The sequence below is a fragment of the Bombina bombina genome, chromosome 7 (assembly GCF_027579735.1).
Source record: "Bombina bombina isolate aBomBom1 chromosome 7, aBomBom1.pri, whole genome shotgun sequence".
Taxonomy (NCBI): domain Eukaryota; kingdom Metazoa; phylum Chordata; class Amphibia; order Anura; family Bombinatoridae; genus Bombina; species Bombina bombina.
In genome coordinates, this window is record NC_069505.1 from 274,673,849 (window position 1) to 274,689,009 (window position 15,161).

The 15,161-nt window shown below is 38.8% G+C and overlaps 1 protein-coding gene across 2 annotated transcripts in view; it reads left to right on the plus strand.

Annotated features, from left to right (window-relative positions):
- The first annotated feature begins 507 nt into the window (after window positions 1–507).
- Window positions 508–15,161, plus strand: part of SRGAP3 (SLIT-ROBO Rho GTPase activating protein 3) — a 206,987-nt gene continuing 192,333 nt past the window's right edge. For both annotated transcript variants that reach the window (XM_053720777.1, XM_053720778.1), the window contains exon 1: window positions 508–970. In XM_053720777.1, the coding sequence (XP_053576752.1) occupies window positions 913–970 (58 nt within the window). In that variant the 5' untranslated portion in view covers window positions 508–912. The remainder of the gene's footprint in view (window positions 971–15,161) is intronic.

The window sequence follows — 15,161 nt, forward strand, 5'->3', positions numbered from 1 at the left end:
TGAGTGAGGGTGTGCTGTGGGTAGTGAGTGAGGGTGCTGCTATTTAAGTGAGGGTGTAAAGCTGTGTGTAGTGAGTGAGGGTGTGCTGTGGGTAGTGAGTGAGGGTGCTGCTATTTAAGTGAGGGTGTGCTGTGTGCAGGGAGTGAAGGTGCTGCTATTTAAGTGAGGGTGTAAAGCTGTGTGTAGTGAGTGAGGGTCTGCTGTGGGTAGTGAGTGAGGGTGCTGCTATTTAAGTGAGGGTGTAAAACTGTGCGTAGTGAGTGAGGGTGTGCTGTGGGTAGTGAGTGAGGGTGCTGCTATTTAAGTGAGGGTGTGCTGTGTGCAGGGAGTGAAGGTGCTGCTATTTAAGTGAGGGTGTAAAGCTGTGTGTAGTGAGTGAGGGTCTGCTGTGGGTGTGCTGCCGTGTGCAGTGAGTGAGAGTGACCAGCAGGCTACAACCTTTCCCTGGTAATAGGAGCTGGGAGGAGTTCGGGTGACGTGAAGCCTCAATACAACCCTGCAGCAAAGACAAGAAAGACGAAAACAATTCTCCAGCAGAGCATTGCAGAGCATCACAGAGGTGCAGAGCAAGTACAATTTATAAACTGAAAGCTGCACTGTGTTTATTTCCAGTGGGTAGTGCAGCAGATAAGCAATCACTGCATTAGTGCAGAGTGTCCCATTGGGCTGCTGCACTAGAGCAGTGCACCAGGGCAGAGCTTTTGTGCAGTGTACAGCACAGTGCATCAGAGCACTCAGCACAGCCCCAGTGCAAAGCAATGCAGGGGCCCGTGTGTGCTGCGATACACAGGGCTGGGCTGCTCTGCAGGTGATCTTTTTTTTCACATCCTCTCCAGAGATCCAGACGAGTGATCACAGGGACAAGTGCTGCAAAGACAACAAAGATCACAGAACCACAAGGATCAGGGAATCATGTCTAGGTTTAGGAAGGACAAAGAAATTATTGCAGATTATGAGAACCAAGTGAAAGGTGAGTGCCAGGTGTGTACTTGTTATAGAACAGTTACTCTGGCTGCATCTATCTAATACTATGTCACATTGTTTTGTCCCTTTGACTAAATATTATATACATGTAATTTGTGTCTATTCCAGGAGGTTGCTTGTGTTTAGTTGCAGCCTATGTTTAACTGCATCCTCTCTATACACTTGTACCTAGGGAATCTGAGTAGAGAATTTAGCCCTGCCCCTGCCTCCCAGATGATTCTTTGCCAATATAAACCTGCACATATATTGTAATATGTTTCTATTTTTGCACCATATGTGTATCCCACTCTGTAACTGTCTGTCTATATATCTTTCCCAACACAGACAGCGTATGTGAATCTGCATCTGGTGTATCAGCCTTTCTGCATCTTATGTTTTATTGCACCCGTGGGTGCTGGTACTGTGCATGGTGCTATTGCATTCTGCATATCAATATGATGTGTATTGTCTATGTCACTGGACAGTGTTTAGTTACTGTGCTTGTCGATTCACAATGTTAGCCCTTGTACTCTGTTCACCCCTTTTTCTGTACCCTTGTGTTCTTGTCATTGTATTATTTAATTATGACATGGCAGGGTGAGGGAAACAGGGAGAGTAGGCTACAGTGCATTTGAGTTGACAACAAATATTCTCAGATTTATAGGTCTGCAAAATACATGTTGCTTGGTGATGGGTTATATGCTATCTGTGATAAACAGTATTTTATACTGCTACCTATTGACTTATTAAGTGTGCTGTTTATATTGTAAATACGATTTTCTGTCACATGCTATCTCCTAACAGGTCAGCACTCATACGGTTAACATATGAACAAGAACAGGCCAGCACTCATATAGTTAACACATGAACAGTAAAAAGCCAGCCCTCATACAGTTAGCATGTGAGCAAGAACAGACCAGCACTCATATAGTTAACACATGAACAAGAACAAGCCAGCACTCATACAGTTAACATGTGAACAAGAACAGGCCAGCATTCGTACAATTAACATGTGAGCAATACAGGCCAACACTCATACAGTTAATGTGTGAGCAAGAACAGGCCAGCACTCATACAGTTAACATGTAAACAAGACCTGGCCGGCACTCATACAGTTAACATGTGAACAAGAACAGGCCAGCATTTGTACAATTAACATGTGAGCAAAAACAGGCCAGCACTCACAGGCCAGCATATACAGTTAACATTATTATTATCATTTATTTGTATAGCACCAACAAATTCCGTAGCGCTGGGTACAATGATAGGGGTATACAATAAGGATTTGTGATAAAATACAGAACATAACAAAACTAAACAAATCTGGTACAGGAGGAAGAGGGCCCTGCTCCGGAGAGCTCACAGTCTACAGGTTTAGGGTGCAGAGACATAAGGTTGGGGTAGCTTGTTACATCGGTTGTAGTTGCAGCAGTGAGTCAGGCAGTTCATGTATTAGTTTGGTTCGGATGAGGGATGGAGGAGAGATAATAAGCCTCTTTGAATAGGTGGGTTTTCAAGGAGCGTCTGAAGCTATACAAGGTTGGAGACAGTCTTATGGAGCGGGGTAGAACATGTGAACAGGCCAGCACTCATACAGTTAAAGTGTGAGCAAAAACAGGCCAGCACTCATACAGTTAACACAGGAGCAAAAACAGGCCAGCACTCATACAGTTAAAGTGTGAGCAAAAACAGGCCAGCACTCATACAGTTAAAGTGTGAGCAAAAACAGGCCAGCACTCATACAGTTAACGTGTGAGCAAGAACAGACCAACACTCATACAGTTAAAGTGTGAGCAAGAACAGGCCAGCACTCATACAGTTAACGTGTGAGCAAGAACAGACCAGCACTCATACAGTTAAAGTGTGAGCAAGAACAGGCCAGCACTCATACAGTTAAAGTGTGAGCAAGAACAGGCCAGCACTCATACAGTTAAAGTGTGAGCAAGAACAGGCCAGCACTCATTCAGTTAACGTGTGAGCACGAACAGGCCAGCACTCATTCAGTTAACGTGTGAGCACGAACAGGCCAGCACTCATACAGTTAAAGTGTGAGCAAGAACAGGCCATCACTCATACAGTTAAAGTGTGAGCAAGAACAGGCCATCACTCATACAGTTAAAGTGTGAGCAAGAACAGACCAGCACTCATACAGTTAAAGTGTGAGCGAGAACAGGACAGCACTCATACATTTAACATGTGAGCAAGAACAGGCCAACACTCATACAGTTAAAGTGTGAGCGAGAACAGGCCAGCACTCATACAGTTAACGTGTGAGCAAGAACAGACCAGCACTCATACAGTTAAAGTGTGAGCAAGAACAGACCAGCACTCATACAGTTAAAGTGTGAGCAAAAACAGGCCAGCACTCATACAGTTAAAGTGTGAGTGAGATCAGGCCAGCACTCATACAGTTAACGCGGGAGCAAGAACAGACCAGCACTCATACAGTTAAAGTGTGAGTGAGAACAGGCCAGCACTCATACAGTTAACGTGTGAGCAAGAACAGGCCAGCACTCATACAGTTAACGCGGGAGCAAGAACAGACCAGCACTTATACAGTTAATGTATGAGCAAGAACAGACCAGCACTCATACATTTAACATGTGAGCAAGAACAGGCCAGCACTCATACAGTCAATGTGTGAGCAAGAACAGGCCAGCACTCATACAGTTAACATGAGCAAGAACAGGCCAGCACTCATTCAGTTAACGTGTGAGCACGAACAGGCCAGCACTCATACAGTTAAAGTGTGAGCAAGAACAGACCAGCACTCATACAGTTAAAGTGTGAGCGAGAACAGGCCAGCACTCATACAGTTAATGTATGAGCAAGAACAGGCCAGCACTCATACAGTTAATGCGGGAGCAAGAACAGACCAACACTCATACAGTTAACGCGGGAGCAAGAACAGACCAGCACTCATACAGTTAAAGTGTGAGCGAGAACAGACCAGCACTCATACAGTTAATGTGTGAGCAAGAACAGGCCAGCACTCATACAGTTAATGTATGAGCAAGAACAGACCAGCACTCATACAGTTAACGCGGGAGCAAGAACAGACCAGCACTCATACAGTTAATGTGTGAGCAAGAACAGGCCAGCACTCATACAGTTAATGTATGAGCAAGAACAGGCCAGCACTCATACGGTTAATGTGTGAGCAAGAACAGGCCAGCACTCGTACAGTTAACACGGGAGCAAGAACAGGCCAGCACTCATACGGTTAATGTGTGAGCAAGAACAGGCCAGCACTCATACGGTTAATGTGTAAGCAAGAACAGGTCAGCACTCATACGGTTAATGTGTGAGCAAGAACAGGCCAGCACTCATACGGTTAATGTGTGAGCAAGAACAGGCCAGCACTCATACGGTTAATGTGTGAGCAAGAACAGGCCAGCACTCATACGGTTAATGTGTGAGCAAGAACAGGCCAGCACTCATACAGTTAATGTGTGAGCAAGAACAGGCCAGCACTCATACGGTTAATGTGTGAGCAAGAACAGGCCAGCACTCATACGGTTAATGTGTGAGCAAGAACAGGCCAGCACTCATACGGTTAATGTGTGAGCAAGAACAGGCCAGCACTCATACAGTTAATGTGTGAGCAAGAACAGGCCAGCACTCATACAGTTAATGCGGGAGCAAGAACAGACCAACACTCATACAGTTAACGCGGGAGCAAGAACAGACCAGCACTCATACAGTTAAAGTGTGAGCGAGAACAGACCAGAACTCATACAGTTAATGTGTGAGCAAGAACAGGCCAGCACTCATACAGTTAATGTATGAGCAAGAACAGACCAGCACTCATACAGTTAACGCGGGAGCAAGAACAGACCAGCACTCATACAGTTAATGTGTGAGCAAGAACAGGCCAGCACTCATACAGTTAATGTATGAGCAAGAACAGGCCAGCACTCATACGGTTAATGTGTGAGCAAGAACAGGCCAGCACTCGTACAGTTAACACGGGAGCAAGAACAGGCCAGCACTCATACGGTTAATGTGTGAGCAAGAACAGGCCAGCACTCATACGGTTAATGTGTAAGCAAGAACAGGTCAGCACTCATACGGTTAATGTGTGAGCAAGAACAGGCCAGCACTCATACGGTTAATGTGTGAGCAAGAACAGGCCAGCACTCATACGGTTAATGTGTGAGCAAGAACAGGCCAGCACTCATACGGTTAATGTGTGAGCAAGAACAGGCCAGCACTCATACGGTTAATGTGTGAGCAAGAACAGGCCAGCACTCATACGGTTAATGTGTGAGCAAGAACAGGCCAGCACTCATACGGTTAATGTGTGAGCAAGAACAGGCCAGCACTCATACAGTTAACATGGGGAAAAGAACATAATATACACATATTCACAATTAGAAGGAAGAAAACAGACCATCTCTACTGCTGAATTAAAAATCCTGTAATTTCCAAGTTGCACTAAAACCAATAAAGGATCAAAACAGCAAGTGAAACAGACAAGATTTGCGCACATATAAGTAACATAATGTCATACATATAACATGTAACCTCTATGTTATGTTATATGTTACATGTTATAACATGTAACCTGTATGCAGAGACAGCTCACTACTTGATAAAGCAACATATAAGGCCATAATTGATGTACATACTAATCAGTAAGTTAACACAAATGCATGTAAGAAGGGGCAGGTAACGTGTACAGAGATATGACAAGTAACAGACATAGTGACATATACATTGGGACAATTTAACACTTGTAAATAACATGCACACAGTAACACACCAATGCTTGCTATACCGGTACAGAACTGCACTCACCTGCACACTCATATTCTGCACTTTGTATACTTTAAAACTGTTTAAAACTTCCATTGAATACATTACTTTAATATTTATTATACAATGTGTGATTTTCTTGTAACTGAATGTTTACTAAAAAAACAGATCTGAGGGTGCACAGCAGACAGGAAAAATAGTGGATTTCTATAGTTGTGCTGCAGCTTCAAGAATGGACTGTCAGCTACTGGCATAATGTATTTGTTTTTGTTGAGGGAGCTTTGTTATTTATTCTTGGCAGAGGTGTGCATGTATTTTATTGTTATTTCAGCATGACACAAAATGCAGGTGCAGATAACGTCACCTCTTTTTTTTGTGCACTGTAGTGATCAGACATGTAACATTTTTATGATCCATAAACAGCAGAGAACAAGTATTTGTACTTTGCACTGGATCGGCCAATCGTTATAAGGAATCTAGTAATCATGGGTTAAAGGGCCGGTGTTCTTTTAATAAAATAAAACAGGTATCGGTATAAAAGCATATGCAACGGAATGCTGGTGCCTGATACATGATTTGACTTAAAAGAGGCATTATACATTACACGTAAAGTTAATTGATGGACCAAAAAGAGGCTGGTTTAAAAAGTATTACTTTATTTTCTGTTAGATGTTATTTCCCTTACTATGAAAAACAAAATACAGGTAGCCCTCAGTTTACGCCGGGGTAAGATTCCAGAAGGAATTGTTGTAAATCAAAACCGTTGTAAATTGAAACCCAGTTTATAATTTAAGTCAATGGGAAGTGAGGGAGTTAGGTTCCAGGCCCCTCTGAAAATTGTCATAAGTAACACCTAATACATAATTTTTAAAGCTTGAAATGAAGACTTTAAATGCTAAACAGCATTATAAACCTAATAAAATAATCACACAACACAGAATATGTAATTAAACTAAGTTAAATGAACAAAACATATGCTAAACAGCATTATAAACCTAATAAAATAACCACACAACACAGACTTTACTTGCATTTTTTTGCAAACAATTCTTTCTATGCATTCCAATATGGACTGATTTATAGACAGGAAGATATTGTTCCTTTTGAAAGCTGCTCGATAGCTCAGGTCTAGCTAACTACACTCATTTATTTCAGCCTGCTTGTGTGCTTGGCTTGCATATATTTGCTGCAACACAAGCAGACAGCTCCGCCGACTGGCTTTTTTAATCAATGTACTGCTTTTCAATAGCAGTCACATGACTGTAAAAAAGGTTGTTATTCTGAAACGGTGCAAATTGAACCATTGTAAACCGAGGGCCACCTGTACTTTACTTTTATAATTTTCAGTCTTTAACCTGCACAGGACCCTCTGCTAATATTACCCAGGTGAAGGGCTGATTGGTATCACTGGCACTTGGAACATGTATGTGAGACAAATGTGTGTTTAAAGTTATTATTCTAGCTTTCCTAATACTTCGAACTGAAAATACATTTGTGCCTCTTTTTATTAAAGGGACATTGTACACTAGATTTTTCTTGCATAAATGTTTTGTAGATGATCCATTTATATAGCACATCTGGGGGTGTTTTTGTAAAAATGTATAGATATGCTTATTTTTTAATAACATTGTGCTGATTTTCAGACTCCTGACCAAACCCTAAAGTTTTAGATGTATACTGATGTCTACAGATTCCTGCAGCTTTTGTTTGTATAATCTGTCTTTTCATATGCAGGGAAGGGGGAGGGGGAGTGTCTGATGTTCCTGTTTTCCCAGCCCCTTTGACTGGGTGTCCCAGCCTAACCTAATCAACAGTGCTAAACTGGGAGCTTCTAAGTAAGTTTTTATATCAGTATCTGTGCATATTGTTCTTTATAGTAGTGCCTATTACATGCAGTTTTATGAAAATTGGTGTATACTGTTAAAGGGACATGGGAATCAATTTTATGCTGGAGTTGCCTAGACCCAGAACAAAAGTGCAAGACACTGCAACAATCAGTATTTCAGCTATATGTCCTGTAAAATATATTTAAAAATAGCCACACCTCTTCACTGTACACAACCTAGCTCTGACCCCGCCCCTCCCACTTCAGCCCCACCTACAAAATGATAGTGGGGTCCAGACCACAAGTTCCCAAATTTCTCCATCCCAGAGGTATGCAACTAGTACCTCTGTATCCTTGTTTTAAGGCTTTATCGTCAACCTTTTTGTTCTTCCTATTGTTATGATAAAGAACCATCCATATGTAGTCGCTTTCAGTTTGTGAACTCTTTTCTAGTATTGCTTTTTAAATAATTATAAGGCTTTAATTTATTTATGCACTGCCTAGTTAGCGAGTGAGATACTTATATGCTTCACATGGAACAACATTTTTTTTTCTTTTCAGTAACAGTGATCTCTTCAAAAAGTAAATAAAAAATCTACAATACACTAACATTTTATTTTTTTAAATCTAAACTTTATTGACAAATATGAAACAGTTGTACAAAATCAATGATAATAAAATACATATTTCAAAAATATAAAACAAACATGTCGGGTTAATTTTTATACAATGTTCATAAAACTGAATAGAGTTAAGTTCTAAAAATGACATTAATAATTAATATCTTTTAGATTTCAGAGTTCCATCACAGTAACCAGTAGTAGAAAAAGACTGTATTCAGCATAAATGTCCACATACTTCTGCTAGGTCGTCGTGTTCTAAACTAGTATTGGAAAGGTTAAAGTGACATTAAACACTTTGAGATGGTAATATAAAATGATAAATTGTATATATAAAAAACCTCTGCAATATACTTTCATTATTTATTTTGTCCCATTTTCCTGTAATTCCATTCTGAAGTTGTGAGCTTTTTAGTTCCTGTTAGAAATGGAAGTGCAGAACACTGTAATATTCCACACAGCCATTGGCTGCACACTCTAGTGACCTATTTATAACTGTCCCTAATTGGCCACTGCAGAGAAGGTAACTAAGTTACAACATGGCAGCTCCCATTGTTTTATAGACACTAAAACTTTACACTTATTTTGCCACTAATTAAACAGCAAACACAACTTTAAAAAATACATCTTCATGTTATTCTCAGACTAATATTTTCATTGAATGCATCATTCTATCTATCATTTATTTAGTGTTTAATGTTTCTTTAATGATCTCTGCTTTATTACTAGATTCTATGTATTCCTCCCATAATATTTACATCTCATTACAAGTGTCTGTATCCCCCTGTCTCTAATAATAATATTCTTCAATTTCTATAAATTTAGAAGCTATATTTCTACATTTGGATGGCCAGATGTCCTTGCTTTTCCAGTTTTTTGGCTATTACGTTTTTAGATGAATCGACTGCCTAAAAATCCTGTCTAATCTATAAATGTATGATATTCCTTCTTCTCTAGAAAGCATTGCACTCATACTTAATATAAGATAATACTGTACATATAAAATGTATCTCTATTTAAATCCACTGAATTATTCCTAGGTCATTTTTTTTTTTTTTTTTTTTTTTTTTTGTTTCATGTAATTTCAAATATGTTACAGATTTTTGTTCCTGTGCCAAACAAACCTACATTTATATGACTGCAATAATAGATACTATAAAAAAGAATATGAACAGATACTGATATAAAAATCCTGTATAAAACCTTTTAAAAAACGTACTTAGAAGCTCCCAGTTTAGCGCAGTTGATGAGGTTGACTGGGACATCCACTGAAAGGGGCTGGAAAAACAAGAGGAGCAGACACCCCCACCCTTCCCTGCATATAAAAAGACAGGTAACATAAACGGGAGCCAGCAGGAGTCTGTAAACGCGTGTATACATCTGGCACTGTGGGGCTTGGTTAGGAGTCTGAATATCAGCACAATGTTCTTAAAAAATAAGCAAAACTATACATTGTTACAAAAACACTCCCAGATGAGCTATATAGATTCTACAAAACATTTATTCAAAGAAAAATCTAGTGAACAATGGCTCATTAATGTTTCTTAGGAGCATTAAAGGTACATTCAAGCCTATTGTTTTTGTGTAAAATGTGTGTATTTTTTCCATGCTACATAAAGAAGCCAAAAAGCTAATTCTGTAACACTAGGTTTTTCAAACTGCTACAAAGTGCCTAAACCAGCTGTTTGCTTTGCAGCATCTGCAGGATACAGTATTTGTTTTTTACCTCTCTAAGGAGTGTGGGACAAGTACAATTTTACACAAAAGCAAGAGGCCTTTAAAAAAAAAAAAACTTAAATAAATACATTTTACTGTGTTTGAAAGAGCTCTCTATAAACTATTTTTATTTTGTAATTTTAAATACATTAAAATTGGCATTGAAGCAAGTACATCCCTAGGATTACATTGCTGTTTAGCTAATTTGGACAACTCTAACAGCTGTTTTTATTTAAAAAAAAATGCACTTTTGTTAAAGGGACACTAAACTTTCTAATTTACTCCTATTGTCAATTTTTCTTTGTTCTCTTGCTATCTTTATTTGAAAAAGAAGAAATGTAAGGTAAGAAGCTGGCCCATTTTTAGTTCAGAACCTGGGTAGCGCTTGCTGATTGGTGGCTACATTTAGACACCAATCAGCAAGTGCTACCCAGGTGCTGAACAAAAAATGGTCCGACTCCTAAGCTTACATTCCTGCTTTTCAAATAAAGATACTAAGAGAACAAAGAAAAAATAGAGTAAATTAGAAAGTTGCTTACAATTGCTGCTCTATATGAATCATGAAAGAATTTTTTTGGGGTTTATTGCCCCGTTAATTATAATGCCACATCTGAAATAAATCTATACATTTATTCTATCTTCAGAACCAAGCTTGAAGTGGCAAATCGATTTATCTTCTTCGTATATATATGGTATCGACTGCATTGCCATTTAACAATGCGATTTCTATATAAAATGTTTAGTTACACATAGCTTTTCTATATACTTTCATTATCTATTTTGCCACCTTTTCAATTTATATCTGAAAATTGATCAGTTTCTATTTCTCGGAACTTGAAATGCACCCTGCTAAATAAGGCTAACTCTGCTACATATATGACCCTAACTCACTTTATCAGATAACTGCAAAACAATGCACTTTAAACAAACATTACGACAGTGGTTAGCCTTGTTTGTAAACGAAATTGGCTCTTCCAAATAAGGTAAATGGTGGTTGGAGTTTGCTGTTGAAAAATAATTGCAGTAAAAAGGATGCTACTTTGTTTTAAAAACATTGACTTGGCTGATATTTTATTCTATAGAAACACAACAGAAATGTCTTGTAATTTAAAAGGTGTTTACTGTCCCTTTAAATAGCCCTTAACCCCTTAATGACCGGACCATTTTTCAATTTTCTTACCCTTAATGACAATGGCTATTTTTACATTTCTGCAGTGTTTGTGTTTAGCTGTAATTTTCCTCTTACTCATTTACTGTACCCACACATATTATATACCGTTTTTCTCGCCATTAAATGGACTTTCTAAAGATATCATTATTTTCATCATATCTTATAATTTACTAAAAAAAAAAAAAAGATAAAGTATGAGGAAAAAATGGAAAAAAAATCACTTTTTCTAACTTTGACCCCCAAAATCTGTTACACATCTACAATCACCAAAAAACACCCATGCTAAATAGTTTCTAAATTTTGTCCTGAGTTTAGAAATACCCAATGTTTACACATTCTTTGCTTTTTTTGCAATTTATGGGGCAATAAATACAAGTAGCACTTTGCTATTTTTAAACCACTTTTTTTCAAAATTAGCGCTAGTTACATTGGAACCCTGATATCGGTCAGGAATACCTGAATATCCCCTGACATGTATATATTTTTTTTTAGAAGACATCCCAAAGTATTGATCTAGGCCCATTTTGGTATATTTCATGCCACCATTTCACCGCCAAATGCGATTAAAAAAAAAAAAAAAAAAAAGTTTCAGTTTTTCACAAATTTTGTCACAAACTTTAGGTTTCCCACTGAAATTATTTACAAACAGTTTATGCAATTATGGCACAAATGGTTGTAAATGCTTCTCTGGGATCCCCTTTTTTCAGAAATAGCAGACATATATGGCTTTGGGGTTGCTTTTTGGTAATTAGAAGGCCGCTAAATGCCGCTGCGCACCACACGTGTATTATGCCCAGGAGTGAAGGGGTTAATTAGCGAGCTTGTAGGTAGGGTTGCCACCTCAGCCATGTTTTCCTGGACAGATGTATTGTGTTTCTGGACAGCACTATTCATTTTCCTCCCTGCACACCCTGCAGCATGTGTAACTTATAAATGTTCTGTATTTTAAGGGACAGGTGGCAACCCTACTTGTAGGGTTAATTTTAGCTTTAGTGTAGTGTAGTAGACAACCCCAAGTATTGATCTAGGCCCATTTTGGTATATTTTATGCCACCATTTCACCGCCAAATGCGAGCAAATAAAAAAAAAAAACTTTACATTTTTCACAATTTTAGGTTTCTCACTGAAATAATTTACAAACAGTTTGTGCTATTATGGCAGAAATTGTTGTAAAAGCTTCTCTGGGATCCCCTTTGTTCAGAAATAGCAGGCTTATATGGATTTGGCGTTGCTTTTTGGTAATTAGAAGGCCGCTAAATGCTGCTGCGCACCACACGTGAATTATGCCCAGCAGTGAAGGGGTTAAATTAGGTAGCGTGTAGGGAACTTGCAGGGTTTATTTTAGAGATCAGCCTCCCACCTGACACATTCCACCCCTAATCCCTCCCAAACAGCTCTCTTCCCTCCCCCACCCCACAATTGTTACCGCCATCTTAAGTACTGGCAGAAAGTCTGCCAGTACTAAATAAAAGAGGTTTTTTTTTTTTTTAAATAAAAATAATAAAATATTTTAGCTGTGATGGACCCCTGCCTTAGCCCCAACCTCCCTGATCCCCTCCAGCTCTCTAACCCTCTCCCCTACCTAATTACCGCCATCTTGGGTACTGGCAGCTGTCTGCCAGTACCCAGTTTGGCCTTAAAAAACCAAAGTATTTTTTTATTTTATTTTTAATTTAACTCTTTCTGTAGTGTAGCAGCCCTCCCAGATCCATTTATATTTTAATTTTTTTTTTTACCTTTCTCTCCCTTTCTGCCCTCATTGGTGTCAGTGTGGCTAATGAGCGCGAGTGCACGTGTACCTCGTGCACACGCCCCCCGTGCACGCGCCTTGTGCACGCGCACGCTCCCTCCCACCCGGACAACGGCACCATCGCTACCGGTGCAGAGAGGGCCACAGAGTAGCTCTCTCTGCATCGGAGGCTTGTAAAGGGGTATTGCAGGATGCCTCCATATTGAGGCATCACTGCAATAACCTCAGATTGTGATCGCTTCCAGCACTCTGTTAGACAACTGACGTACCAGGTACGTCCATTGTCATTAACTGTTAGTTTTTGCATGACGTACCTGCTACGTCAGTTGTCATTAAGGGGTTAAAGGAACATTCCAGCCAATATTAGAATCAACATAGGCGCATTTCAGTTTTGAATAGAAGTATTTTTGTAATAAACATGTATTAGCAAAAATGCTTCTAATAAAAGCTATAGCTGTTTCAAAAGTGTATTTAAGTATGCACCGTGCACCAGCATTTTGAACACAGCGCTTGCTTAGAGAGCCTAAGGTGCTTGTACCATCTGGTAATTACTCAATTTGTTAATTGCTGACATGATACAAGCCCCACTGGCGCTCTGAGTAGCTGCAGTATTTAAAATGCAGGTGCACTGAGAATATCTAGATATGCCTCACATGCACATGCAGAGAAAAAAATGTTAACACTAAAACAGTGGAAAATTTTACTAGAAGCATTTAAGCCAATACATGTATATTGCAAATGCGTTTCTATTCAAAGATGTAATTCATCTATGTGCATTTCAAGTTTGATTGTAATGTTCCTTTAAATTGTAAATATCGGTGATCAAATTGCAGTGATAATATGCCAGCTGAGTGGGAAGTGTTACATACTGTACATAGGTGCATTAAATATATTCTAGTAGGAAAATAAATGCATAAAAATTGGGAACAGGCTAATAATGCCTCTTTCTTACCTTACTCCTGGGAATGCCCAGAGATTAGGCAGTTTTAGGAGGGATAGAATTCTGGATTACTAAACTCTTTTTATCTTAATCTTCAATTGGAGGTATTTGCATATTTTATTCCTTGAATGGGATTAAACAATTTCTAAATATCATCCCATTTTGACCCTAATTATTCTATTATCAAGTAAATGTATCTTAGAAAATTGGCTGAGGCCTAAAACTCCTACAATATCAGTTTTTAAAAGTCGCTGTCTAAACAACTCGCTATTGAACAAATTGAAGCTAAAACAGATATAAAGAATAGATTTAAAGGGACAGTCAACACCAGAATTTTTGTTGTTTTAAAAGAAAGATAATCCCTTAATTACCCATTCCCCAGTTTTGCATAACCAACACAGTTATAATAATACACGTTTTACCCCTGTGATTAACTTGTATCTAAGCCTCTGCAGACTGCCCCCTTATTTCAGTTATTTTGACAGACTTGCATTTAACCAATCAGTGCTCACTCCTCGGTAAATTCACATGCATGAGCTCAATTTTATCTATATGAAACACATGAACTAATGCCCTCTAGTGATGAAAAACTGTCAAATGCAGAGGCGGCCTTCAAGGTCTAAGAAATTAGCATATGAACCTCCTAGGTTTAGCTTTCAACTAAGAATACCAAAAGAAAACAAAGCAAAATTGGTGATAAAAGTAAATGGGAAAGACGTTTAAAATTGCATGCCCTATTTGAATCATGAAAGTTTTTTTTGGACTTGACTATCCCTTTAAACTTTTCTTTAAAATGTGGAAATGATTCATAAAAACACTAGATATTGAGATTCAGACGCATCTTCTTACGCCATTTTTACAGTCAGAAATTATTGCTACATTTAGCCACCAATCAGCAAGCGCTACCCAGGTGCTGAACCAAAAATGGGCCAGCTCCTAAGCTTACATTCCTGTTTTTGCAAATAAATATACCAAGAGAACAAAGAAAAATTGATAATAGGAGTCAATTAGAAAGTTGCTTACAATTGCTACTCTATCTGAATCATGCAAGTTTAATTTTGACTAGACTATTCCTTTAAACAAAGAATACCAAAAAAATTAAGCAAATTGGAAAGTTGTTTAAAATTGTTTTCTCTTTATGAATCATGAAAGAAAAAATTTGGGTTTCATGTCCCTCTAAATGAACCTACAGGTTCACGTGGTAGTTTGTATTTCAGCTCATAATGTATGCATTCATTTCTTCAGTGGAGAGGTCTTTATTTGCTGTCTGCTGAGGATGTGTCTCTTTTGCCCTCTGCATGTAATGGCTTGCCTAGGGCCATAGTGTGTGACAAGGGACCCAGTGACGTCACACACAGAGCTTGTAGGCAGCCTTGCATGGGTGTGTGAATTTAGAAAAAGAGAGAGTTCTGTATAAT